The following is an 11,861-nucleotide window of genomic DNA, read 5'->3' on the forward strand; positions in this document are numbered from 1 at the left end:
GGTCCTCTCCTGCTTTTTTTTTTAAAGATGTATTAACGCCAGGAAAAGTCTCCCTGTTCCCCCAGTCCCCAGCTTTGACTCTATAAACAAGCCCCCCTCGACCGACTATTCATCTGTTCAGACGCCTAGAGTCGATTCCTTGCCCATGATTCGATTCCTTTTCACCGCGGCACAAACCGCTTTCATATCCACCCTATGCTGCAGTAACTCGCGGTTTTTATGCTTCCAACATACTTCTCAAACACTCGAAGATTCTCAGGACAGACCCAATACGATTATCATTTCGTTTTTCCTGGTTGTACTCAAGAGCCGACTCTTTACATGGATTCAATTAGGTGAGTCGTTTAAAGTGATACTTACGTAACCCTTTTGAGTCAAAAAAAAAAAAAAAAAGCTCAGTTCAAAACAACTTGGTATGTAAAGGGAAAAATAATCAGTATAGAATCAGTATACAATGAGACCAACATGGAAAAAATGTTTTGGAGGAAAATAATCTGCATTTCAGGACAGTAGGCAAGACAGGTAAGTATTATGTGATTTAAAACTTCAGCTGCAATTGTTGGGCCCTTAACCCTCTGCATCGTGGCTGATTCTGTGCTCTGACACCAGTTTCCAAACATATGCGAAGAAAGTAATTGCACTCTGCTTTAAGACTGTGAGTTCAAATCCACAACCAGTGTTTAAGGGCCTCTGACCTTCTGATCAGTAACCCAGAGCCCAACAGTGCTTAAGGGGCAAACAGTTGCAGCTTGGTGGTGCTGAGCCTTGACCCCCCAACCTTCCTATCAATAACCCAAAGCCCAACAGTGTTCAAGGGCCCAACAGTGGCAGCTTGGCAATGCTGGGCCTCTAACCCCAAACTACTGATTAATAATCCAGAGCCCAACATTGCTCAAGGGCTGAACAGTGGCAGCTTATCAATGCTGGGCCTCAAACCCTTGATCGTTTGATTATTAACAATAATCAGTATAAAAGTGACACTTGAATTGGACATTTGAGGACAGCAAGCAAGAAAGGTAGGTATTATGTGCCTTATAACTTCAGAGGAGATTCGCTGCAACAAGAAATGTTCATTCCTGGCAGAAAATTGTAATATAGTCCATTTACTGCAAATTAATTTCATACATTTATGATTTACTAAACTATTTATTCTCTTTTAGATGTCAATCTAAGAATCTCGGAGGTGGTAGCTTAGTGGTTAAAGCATTGGACTTTGGGTGAAAAGGTCACAAATTCGAATTCCAGCACCCCCAAGATCTTTCTCAAGGGCCCAACAGTAGCACCCTTGGATAAGGTGGTCTACCATATGCTATAAATGTAAAATTTAAAATGTAAACGCTAATGGAAATGACCAAAAGAGGATGCAGGATTTCACCTGAGCTTGGTTAATATACAGTATCATTCCTTTTCAAACTGAGTACATATTAAAGATGGTCTTGTTTATGTCTTGTGATGTTTAAATGCATTTTAACTATGTGCTTAAAATAGTTCACTTTGAGTTCATATCAGAGTGCACACACTTTGCATGATTTTAAGGTTTTTAAGTTCATGCCGTCTTTTTACACAAGTTCATTTCATGTTAGGTACCAGTTCAAAATTACGCTAGGTTCTCAGGTAAAAACATGTTATGAAGGATAAATGCATGCTACTTATAAGCATCTATTTAAATTTCTAAATGTGAAATGTGACACACTTGGGTTTCAGGCTGAACAACTCAACTTTAAACACTTTATTATGGGGAGACAGGAAACCAGTCCAAAGTACTATATCAACCATATTCTTTAACATTTTGTATAGAACAATCTATGTTGTACGGTTGTTTTAGCATTTTTGTTTAGCAGAGACTTATGCATGTTTGTTTTTAGTTCAGTTTAAGAGTCTAAAGTCAAACTGCCTCTGATGTGATTTAAAGGGCTGTTAATGTATAATCAGAGCACATTAAAATGTGTATAATAAGTAAACTCGTGGGTTATAATCATCGAGATGCAAGTTTTCACATCCCATACGTTCACTTAGATATTTATGATAATGATATTCATTCATGCTAGCGAATGTAATGTTATAAAAACGTATAAAGACTTTATTTTAGAAAACAAATCCCACTGCATATTGGCCTCAACGTTTCACACTCATTATATTTACATTTTTATTAACATTATACAATAAAAGAGATTAAATAGACCAGTGCTTTAGATTAAATAGACCAGCGCTAGAGATTAAATAGACCAGTGCTAGAGATTAAATAGACCAGTGCTAGAGATTAAATAGACCAGTGCTTCAGATTAAATAGACCAGTGCTTCAGATTAAATAGACCAGTGCTTCAGATTAAATAGACCAGTGCTTCAGATTGAATAGACCAGTGCTTCAGATTGAATAGACCAGTGCTAGAGATTAAATAGACCAGTGCTAGAGATTGAATAGACCAGTGCTTCAGATTGAATAGACCAGTGCTTCAGATTGAATAGACCAGTGCTAGAGATTAAATAGACCAGTGCTAGAGATTAAATAGACCAGTGTTTTGGATTAAATAGACCAGTGCTGGAGATTAAATAGACCAGTGCTAGAGATCAAATAGACCAGTGCTAGAGATTAAATAGAACAGTGCTAGAGATTAAATAGACCAGTGCTTCAGATTAAATAGACCAGTGCTAGAGATTAAATAGACCAGTGCTTCAGATTAAATAGACCAGTGCTAGAGATTAAATAGAACAGTGCTAGAGATTAAATAGACCAGTGCTTCAGATTAAATAGACCAGTGCTAGAGATTAAATAGACCAGTGCCAGAAATTAAATAGACCAGTGCTTTAGAATAAATAGACCAGTGCTTCAAATTAAATAGACCAGTGCTAGAGATTAAATAGACCAGTGCTTTAGAATAAATAGACCAGTGCTTCAAATTAAATAGACCAGTGCTAGAGATTAAATAGACCAGTGCTTTAGAATAAATAGACCAGTGCTTCAAATTAAATAGACCAGTGCTAGAGATTAAATAGACCAGTGCTTTAGAATAAATAGACCAGTGCTTCAAATTAAATAGACCAGTGCTAGAGATTAAATAGACCAGTGCTTTAGAATAAATAGACCAGTGCTTCAAATTAAATAGACCAGTGCTAGAGATTAAATAGACCAGTGCTTCAGATTAGATAGACCAGTGCTTTAGATTTCAGTGAACCAAAGGAACCAAGAGTACATCCACAATTTAAATATAAGCATGCATGTATATATTGTTTTTTTGTTTTTTTTTGGTTAATAATTTCATAGAAACCTTGGAAAGGGGTCGATGATCCAGGAAAGGTCTAAGTCCAAGGCCTGGTATTAGAGAATGACGGTGCAATGCTTCCAGCATAATCCATACAGAAAACGTAAAAAGAGATAGAAAAGGGAGAGGGGGAAAGAATCAAAAAAGTACAGTTTGACTATCCAGGTGTCGAGAATAAAAATGGCAAGTAAAGCTGCAACTTCAGACATGGAGAAATCGCTGTTCCTAAAACGATATAATATATCTGAAGAATATGGATTTGCTCTCCCTGATCCTCTGGTATGTACATGTCAAGTAATGCAGTTGTAGGGTTTATTAACTTCATGGTAGTTACTGCTTTTATATAATGGATGCATTGAAGACCTTTTTTACTCTTAATCTAAATATGGTTCAAGCAAAGCTATTGTTTAGTTACAATTAATTAGTTTCCCTTCTTTTTGACCATCTTGCATATGTAATAAATGGTCTATTCAGTAAGTACATTATGTATTTTGTGCTTTGTATTAGATTTATATAAAATGTCTGTTAAGAAAGAGATTCAATGTAAAAGAATATATATCTATTGGCTCATTTGGGGCATTCAGTCATAGGAGATTGAACAACAATGCCATGGTCCAACACAACTTCTTATAACTGGAAGTCCCAAAGGATTTTATTCCTCTTATACCACAGCAATTTCGTGTAAAGCCAATGATATTTATTAGTCAAGGATACTTTATCATTTATTTATTTGCTCATAGTTACATTTGTTGTGGTGGAACACTTTAGTTAGACAAGTTAGTTCATGTTATCACTTAGACTATAGTATCTCACCCTGGAAACTGTAAATGTTCAACATCTTCTTATGGAAAATGATGTAAACAATTCTATAGTTTACATTGTTAAATACCTGCAAAATTAGGCAACAAAATTCTAAACTAGTAGGTAGAGATACAATCAAGCACTTAAAATCAATGAATGAAATCATCATGAAATGTCATGAGTAACTTTGCTCAAACATACCAAGTGGCAGGAAATCGAAACCCTAAATGGCAATTCCTTATGGAAGTCTTAAACACTTAGTGTTGTAAACAAGTCCAGATTTATGATCGTCTAAAGCTTAAGAGGTTTTCAGTCCAACATTTAGAGCTTTAATTGGCAAACGAAGCGTCAGTTTAACACTTAATTGGCCCTAAATAGAATAAAAAAACCCGAGGGTGAGCTTTAAGCTGAATTTCTCTGATGTGTTAGGTAGAGCTGCCGCCTTACTTCCAGCCCTGGATGGAGATCGCTGGATGTGTCAGTGAGCTTGTGTCTTCTCACTCCCTTCGCTCATCGGTTCATAAGGTACGGCGCATACAATAACTAAACACAACAGTACCTAAGACCTGGTAATATTTCTCACAAAGTGCAAACCAGGCGAAATAACACAAACTCAATACTGGAATAATGATATTTCTTACTAGCAACAACATTTATGTGAGAACTTCAGCTGAAGCAGCTTGAATCTGATTTAACTGAAACAGCAAGCGGCAGAATGTATGGATTTGGCTGTTTAGTTGTTTTACTCTTAAAAAGTACATTTTTGCTGGCTTTATTAGTAGCCTTTATTAAAGGATCCCACAATCACAAATGGCTTGTATTCTATTATTATAGAATACAAGCCATAATAATAGTGGATCTCTTACATAGACTACTTCCATAAATAGCATCTGCATATCTGAACCGCCCTTAAGACCCTCCAAAATCCTCCTTAAAATTCATCGTCCCCATATGATTTTCGTCATTTGGTTTGCGTGTTTCTGTCGGTTTGAAAAATACATTCTGGACGACCTATGTTGTCTGCTTGAAATGGCTGAAAAATTGATCACTAGAATAATGCTATATTGTAATAGTACATAAATTATGCATCGTGATATGCGTTTTGCTTTGTCCTTCCGTTTTCTGAATCCATTTACTACTAACCGCTATTACAGCAAGTAAGGAGAATTTAATTTCTTTTATTTAAATTGTTGTTTAAAACCCAGATGCCTCTGTTGGAGACTGAGCTGCTGCGTAGTCATCGAGAGCTGCGTCTGGCTCATCTGGCCCTGAGTTTTATCACTATGGGTTACGTATGGCAGGAGGGGGAGGAAGATAAAGTCAAGGTACTGCAGGGGAACAAACATGGTGCTTGGTCGTCAAAAATTGTATACTTCTGGTGCTGCAAAATAAAGAAAGAAAATGATGTGACTGTTGATATATGTTAATATGAGTAAAAATCTAATGAATACAATTTTTTTTATTAAATCAAAGTTAAATTCATCATTTGGTGACTTCAGGAAGGATATTTTCAGATCTATACAGTACACAGGTACTTTTTTTTTACTCTTCTCTAAACTAATCAAGTGAATTCTCATTGGTAAAGTCACTTCATTTAGCTTCCATTTCTTGCTAACTGCTTAGCTAGCTCATATTCATTTGTTTATGTTTCTAACTAAATACTTAGCAATGCTACGCTTCACACGTGATACCCGAAGCAGCACTTCGATATATTTAAAGCCACATCATTACACACCACCAGGTTGTAGTTGCTAGCTAGTCTTCTTTACTCAGATTGCGATGTTTTTATTCACTACATCCTGAATGGGGAGATGTGAACTGCTGATATCTCGTACAACCTGCGGATCGTTTTCTTTGAAAAAAGCACCTAAAATGTGACATAATGGGCTAGTGTTCCTCAGGCACCACTGTTACAAACATTGCCATTGCTAACTAAGTTTTTTGGTGTTCAAAGTGTGAAAATCTAAAACACAATAATAATTTTTGGAAATAAGTGTTAAAAATTGCGTTATTAAAAATACTGACTGAATACAGCGCACAGTTTTCCAGGTTATAAACACACACACACACACACACACACATATATATATATATATATATATATATATATATATATATATATATATATATTTATTTATTTTTTTTTTTTTTTTAACTGTAGTAAAGTACTTAATGGTAAAAAGTATAATTTTAGTAATAATGATACTGAAAGTACAGCAACAAGAATACATGTAAAGACATCCCAACCAATCCATTTGTTATTTATAATGTGTATGTGTGTATATTAGGTTCTCCCAAAGAACTTAGCAGTACCGTACTGGGAGGTATCTCAGAGGTTGGGTCTCCCGCCGATCTTAACTCATGCTGATGGGGTTTTGGCCAACTGGAGGAAAAGAATGCCAGATGGGTATGATATTTCTCTCTGACATAGATTAATAATATATATATATATATATATATACACAGCTTAGAAATATGGAAGTTATATGGATTATGATGAGTTCTCCTAAAATGTTACATTATTTTTCTTGTCATTTTATGCAATTTAATGGATCCATTCGGGTGTTTTCCAGGCCACTTGACATTGAGTAAGTGTTGAGTAAAATTGAGTAAAAAAATATTAATAAAGTTAAAATTTGCAATCTGAAGTGCCCAGTAGAGGGAGCCTTCACAGCATGAGAAGCAACTCTTCAGTGCTAAAGAGCCAGTGTCATGTAGATATAATTGAAAGCATGCCAGATCGCTATGTTCCTCCATAGAAAGAGAAGTGTATAATCAATTTAGCCCACAATAAGCCAAAAACAATGTGTGTTTGTCTATGTTATGACTTGAAAGGAATCTGGAGCTGCTTTTTGGCTTCCCAGGGGGGGAAAGTGCGAGAGGTTTTTTCCTTGTCACTCTGTTGGTGGAACTGGCTGCTGTTCCTGCTCTCAAGGTCTTTCATAACCATTATAAGTAAAGCCCAGTCTGGATTTCCTGAAAAAAAAAGAAAAGTAGAGTATTTCTTTGTGTTCTTGTTTCCGTAGTGCAGGCCATCCCTGAAGTGATCAGTGGTGTCTGTGATGGTAATGTCTCGGCAGTTACAGAAGGACTTGATGCCATCAGTCGGTCTGTAGGAGACATTAAAGAGGCCCTCAAACAAATGCATGGTAATGCTGCACTCCGTATATGTACATTATTTGCGTAAAAAAAATCATACAATTTATTCAAGTTTCTATGTTTCCTTAAAGTCTCTATTATATTTCAGTACACGTGGATCCTTCAGTATTCTATGGCATTATGAGGATCTTTTTATCGGGGTGAGTATGCCATATAGTGCCCATGAAATCCATCCAAATTCCACTATTTCTTTCTTGATTGCTAGCTGATATTTTTTTCTCAAATCACGTATCAACTGTTACACATACGTTGTCAGCATGTGATGATTATTGCCGTTGATTATTGTTTTGCATGTTGCTAGTTTTTGTTATTGTTTATAAAAAAGATGAAAACTCTAGCATGAAGTCCCAGAAATTTCAGTCAAATATCGTACTTAACTACATTTCTACGATCAGTCGTTACTTTTTATTTATGAGTGGATAAAAACGTAACTGGTCAAACCACCAACTGGCGAGACACCAATCAGGGTCGAGCGTGCCCTCCGTTTTGAACTTGTTTTGATTGCTGCTTGGTGGTATCTACTTTTCACCAACATCCACGTCAGATCAACAGCAAGCAGAACATTATGAGAGGAATATATAATGGCCTAAAGAAAGAAAATCCTAAATCTAACCTCTAACTAGCCACTCAAGTGAAAGTTTAAAGGGTCTTTTACTTTTACTGGAGTAATATTTTACCTTGTGTATCTTTACTTTAATTCAACTACATGCTCTGTGTACTTCGTCCACCACTGGCTAATGGACAAGTGAGTGTGTGCCTAATGTAGCTGCAGATTCCTGTTCTTGGCTGACAAGTCGAATCCTCTATTGCTTATAATTTGGCATATTGTGCATACTGAGATGCTTTTCTACTCACCACGGTGGCACAAAGGGGTTATTTGAGGTACTATAGCCAACATGAACCAATATTTGGATAAATGCATGAATGGCGCAGGTCTACAGATCACACTTTGCTTCAGTTTAAATGTATTTTCCTATCATCATTGTATCCATATTGCTGTATTTGCATATTTCAGGTGGAAAGACAACCCATCCATGCCAGACGGGTTAGTGTATGAGGGCGTTCAGGCTGAACCGATGGAGTTTTCAGGAGGAAGTGCAGCTCAGAGCAGTCTGCTCCATTGCTTTGATGAGCTGCTAGGTGTCAAACACGAGGAAAAAAGTGGTGAGAGATTATCTCCATAATCATTGAAGCCAAACACCAACATCACATACAGAATCTGCAACAATAAAAGGAGGATCTAATTTATTCAAATTCTGTATTTAGCAGATGGCATCATCCTGAATGACGTACATAAGTGTTTTAGAGTATCGCAAAATCTTTCTAGGTTATGTACAGGAAACAGAAGTGAGCAGTTCCTTTCTCAACTCTTCTGGTCAGAGTCGTTCTTTCATCACGTGACTCCCATAGACGCTACACAATACTAACTTTGTATAATCTTGACATTACAAAATGTATACGTGTCATGTGAGAAAATAACTAACAATACGGACCAGAAGATATGAGAGGTGAGCTACTCATTAATGTGTTGGGAATCTGCTAATTGAAAATCATTTCTGATCAAATGAACAAAATGAACGAAATGACTCAAAAAAAGATTCGTTCATTTTTATGAACGAGATACAAAGAACTAAGTCACGGCCTAAAACACTGTTTTGAGGAATTATACTGTAGCACAATAGTTCTATAACACGATAAACAACCTATGCAGGGATTTACATTTATGACATTTGGCAGATGCCCTTATCCAGAGTGACTCATTCATACAATTGAGCAGCTATGGGACTAAGGGCCTTGTTTAGGGGCCTTGCTCAGGGGCCCAGTAGTGGCAGCTTGGTGTGGCTGGAATTTAAACTAATGACTTGTAGATACAAAGTTCAATGTGTATAAAATTGTGCACTTGAAGTGCATTTTGCATTTATATTCATTTAAAGGTTGATGTTAAAGTTTTTTATCCTGGAAAGTTTTCCTGGGATAGCTAGCTTTACAATTTCTAATCTGACTAGCAGAATTTAATTTAAGAGATAATAAAATGGCTTGCTATATGATGTTGTATAGTGATGTTCCACATAAGAATACAAACAAACAAACAAACAAAAAAAAAAACGTGATCTGTAATTAATAAAAAAATTCTTTAACTACAAATATAAAATCGCTGGTATTTTTTTTTAAAGGAAATGGCAACTAAGGGATGTGGGATATAGTAGGTCAGTGGTTAAGACATTGGATTTTGCCTCAGAATGTTGTAAGTTCAATTCTCAGCACCTCCAAGATGTCATTGCTGGGCCCCTGAGCAAGGCCCCTAACCCCCAACTACTCAGTTGTAAGTCGCTCTATATAAGGGCATCTGCCAAATTCTGTAAGTGGAGCAAAACACTTCTGGATCCTGGAAGAATATAATCAACTTCATGATAGTAACAGTAATTAAACTTACCATTAGGCCACATCATACCAGCATGTTGCTGATTATTTTCCTCTAACAGCATGCTTCAGAAGAGTTTTATTACTTCTTACGTGCCATGCAACAAATCAAACTCACACCTTGTCCCCGCAGCGAACTTCCTGACCCGAATGAGAGGCTACATGCCTCCATCTCACCGAAGCTTCATCGACGAAATCTCTTGCACTCCGTCCCTAAGGGCCTTCGTGCTAAAACAAGCTGACGAGAGTCTGACGAAGGCTTTTGATGGCTGTGTGGCTCAGCTGGTTTCACTGAGAAATTACCACATCAGTGTAGTATCATGCTTCATCACCGTCCCGGCGTCCCGAGCCAAACATCTCCGCTGTGCGGGCCCGGAATCTTTAGGAGAACACGACCCGGTGCGGAAAGCACCAACGGCGCTGGAAGAGAGAGGAACGGGCGGCTCGGGGATCATGAGCTTCCTGAAAAGCGTGAGGGACAGAACGAAGGGCGTTTTGATCTCGCAGACGGCATCGGGAAGTGACGTGTGATGATACAGTGTGGGATATCAGACGAGAAAGTGAAGGAAAGATACTTACGTGGAAATAAATTAGTTTTAATAGTGAGTTTCATTATTGAGTGTTGTTGCATTGCAAAGGAACACGTGAAAAGCTAAAAATTTTCAGAGAAGAGAATTCAGCATTAATTCAGATGAGCCTATGGACATGAGCCTCTGTGGTGTGTGGCTTGGGTTTTAGTTGATGCACTTTGACTGCGATAAACAACGAGACGTCCCTTTTTTTCCAGGAGCACAAGTTTCTTGTGTAAATGTTATCAAAGATCCCAAATCATTAAGCTCATTAGGAGCATTGGATCTGAGTCTACTGTATCTTGATGATGTTCCGACCCTCTGTAAATGAAAAATGCATGCACTGGAAATCTAATGGAAACTTTCAACGTACTAAAGCGCTTCAACGAATCAATCCCGGCACATCAAATTTGACAGCATCACTGCTAGTTACTTCTAATTATCATGCAAACCAGAATGAAAAAAATTCTTTACCCAATAAAAGTTTCTGGGTTTATAAACTGCACGAACTTAATGCAGGGCTTAAAGATGCTCATTGGTGCGTAAAACGCAGTTACGGCCGCGCTTTGTGTTTAAAACGCCATGGTTTCAGTCCAAACCCTAATTCGAACCACTGACATTGTTTGTCTTTACATGGAACCACTAATCTTTTCATTTAAACTGCGTTCGAATGAAAAAAGATGTACCCCCACTGAATCTCGAAAGCTCTTGTGATGCAGACCGTTACTTTAGATGAGCTCACAGGGGGAAAATTACCCGTAAAAACAGTGCTTGTTTATTTAATGCTAATAAAGAGGCAATTTGCAATTACATCCTACTAATGGCGGGAATGCAAAACAAAACAAGACACAAGGCTCAGAGGATCATGCCGTCTTATTGCCCGAATATACGCATACGCAAGTATTCCGACGGAGTTTTGGAAGTCCAAACAAAGTTGGGACACTGTGTAAAATGCCAATGAAAACAGAATGATTTGGAAATCTCATATTTTGTTTAGAATAAAATCAAAAAAATGATCTATTATATAATCTATTGATTCGTGTTCATGGACACGAATTTCCCTCGTGTCAGTCAGCACGACTGCCTCCTTCTGACACCATCTCCATTGCAACAGAGGCAAAGGATCATGGGTAATGCTGACAGAAATGCCAAAGGTAATCTTTTTTCCACATTTTTTTCAGAGAATAAAGCAAAAAAATATAGGGTTGGGTTAGACCGCAGTAAATGTGTGCATCTCTAATTAACGCAGTCTCCTTTATCAACCGGGAGAATATATTTACTGTATTTTGACTGGAAGGAACCGCTGACAGAATATAAAGTAATAAAAACAAGGATCAAATCTCCTGCTGGAATGTTGAGTAATTGGGCGTCTGTAGGATCCAGTGGCAGAAAGAAAACTTTGGTGGAGGCACCAAAAATACTTCCTATTGAAATACATTTCATAGATATACATAGTATATACATATAGTCGCCTCAGTGACACGAAAAAAGAGAGTAATTTGTGTCTATGAACCCAATTTTAATAAGGTCATATTGAATTTAATGGATGCAACAGGTTGTGTAAGTAGATACAGGCCCATGTTTACCACTGTGTCGCATCACATCTTTTGTCTGTATACATCTGGGAACTGAGGAGACCATTTGCTGTTTT

The 11,861-nt window shown here is 37.3% G+C and overlaps 1 protein-coding gene across 8 annotated transcripts; it reads left to right on the plus strand.

Annotated features, from left to right (window-relative positions):
- The first annotated feature begins 134 nt into the window (after positions 1 to 134).
- ido1 (indoleamine 2,3-dioxygenase 1) lies at positions 135 to 11,226 on the plus strand. 8 transcript variants are annotated; one of them, XM_046871007.1, is made up of 11 exons: positions 207 to 335; positions 1,161 to 1,294; positions 4,491 to 4,586; positions 5,267 to 5,386; positions 6,350 to 6,468; positions 6,635 to 6,649; positions 6,897 to 6,996; positions 7,093 to 7,210; positions 7,309 to 7,360; positions 8,236 to 8,384; positions 9,775 to 11,226. In XM_046871007.1, the coding sequence occupies exons 3-11, from the start codon at positions 4,521 to 4,523 to the stop codon at positions 10,170 to 10,172; spliced, it is 1,137 nt and encodes a 378-aa protein (XP_046726963.1). In that variant the 5' UTR covers positions 207 to 335; positions 1,161 to 1,294; positions 4,491 to 4,520; the 3' UTR covers positions 10,173 to 11,226. The 8 variants fall into 8 exon arrangements, with proteins under 8 accessions (XP_046726958.1, XP_046726960.1, XP_046726963.1 ...); XM_046871005.1 differs by lacking the exon at positions 207 to 335 and adding an exon at positions 388 to 522; XM_046871008.1 differs by lacking the exon at positions 207 to 335 and adding an exon at positions 603 to 1,016.
- The last annotated feature ends 635 nt before the right edge of the window (positions 11,227 to 11,861 follow it).

This window comes from Silurus meridionalis, chromosome 17, assembly GCF_014805685.1.
Source record: "Silurus meridionalis isolate SWU-2019-XX chromosome 17, ASM1480568v1, whole genome shotgun sequence".
In the NCBI taxonomy this organism is placed as follows: Eukaryota; Metazoa; Chordata; class Actinopteri; order Siluriformes; family Siluridae; genus Silurus; species Silurus meridionalis.

Excerpts from the sequence above, each read along its gene's own strand:
- ido1 (XM_046871002.1), top strand. The coding sequence starts at position 146 with ATGATTCGATTCCTTTTCACCGCGGCACAAACCGCTTTCATATCCACC. Across the intron at positions 336-4,494 it reads CTTTACATGGATTCAATTAG|AGCTGCCGCCTTACTTCCAG; the intron begins GTGAGTCGTTTA and ends TGTGTTAGGTAG. Across the intron at positions 7,361-8,235 it reads ATGAGGATCTTTTTATCGGG|GTGGAAAGACAACCCATCCA; the intron begins GTGAGTATGCCA and ends TGCATATTTCAG.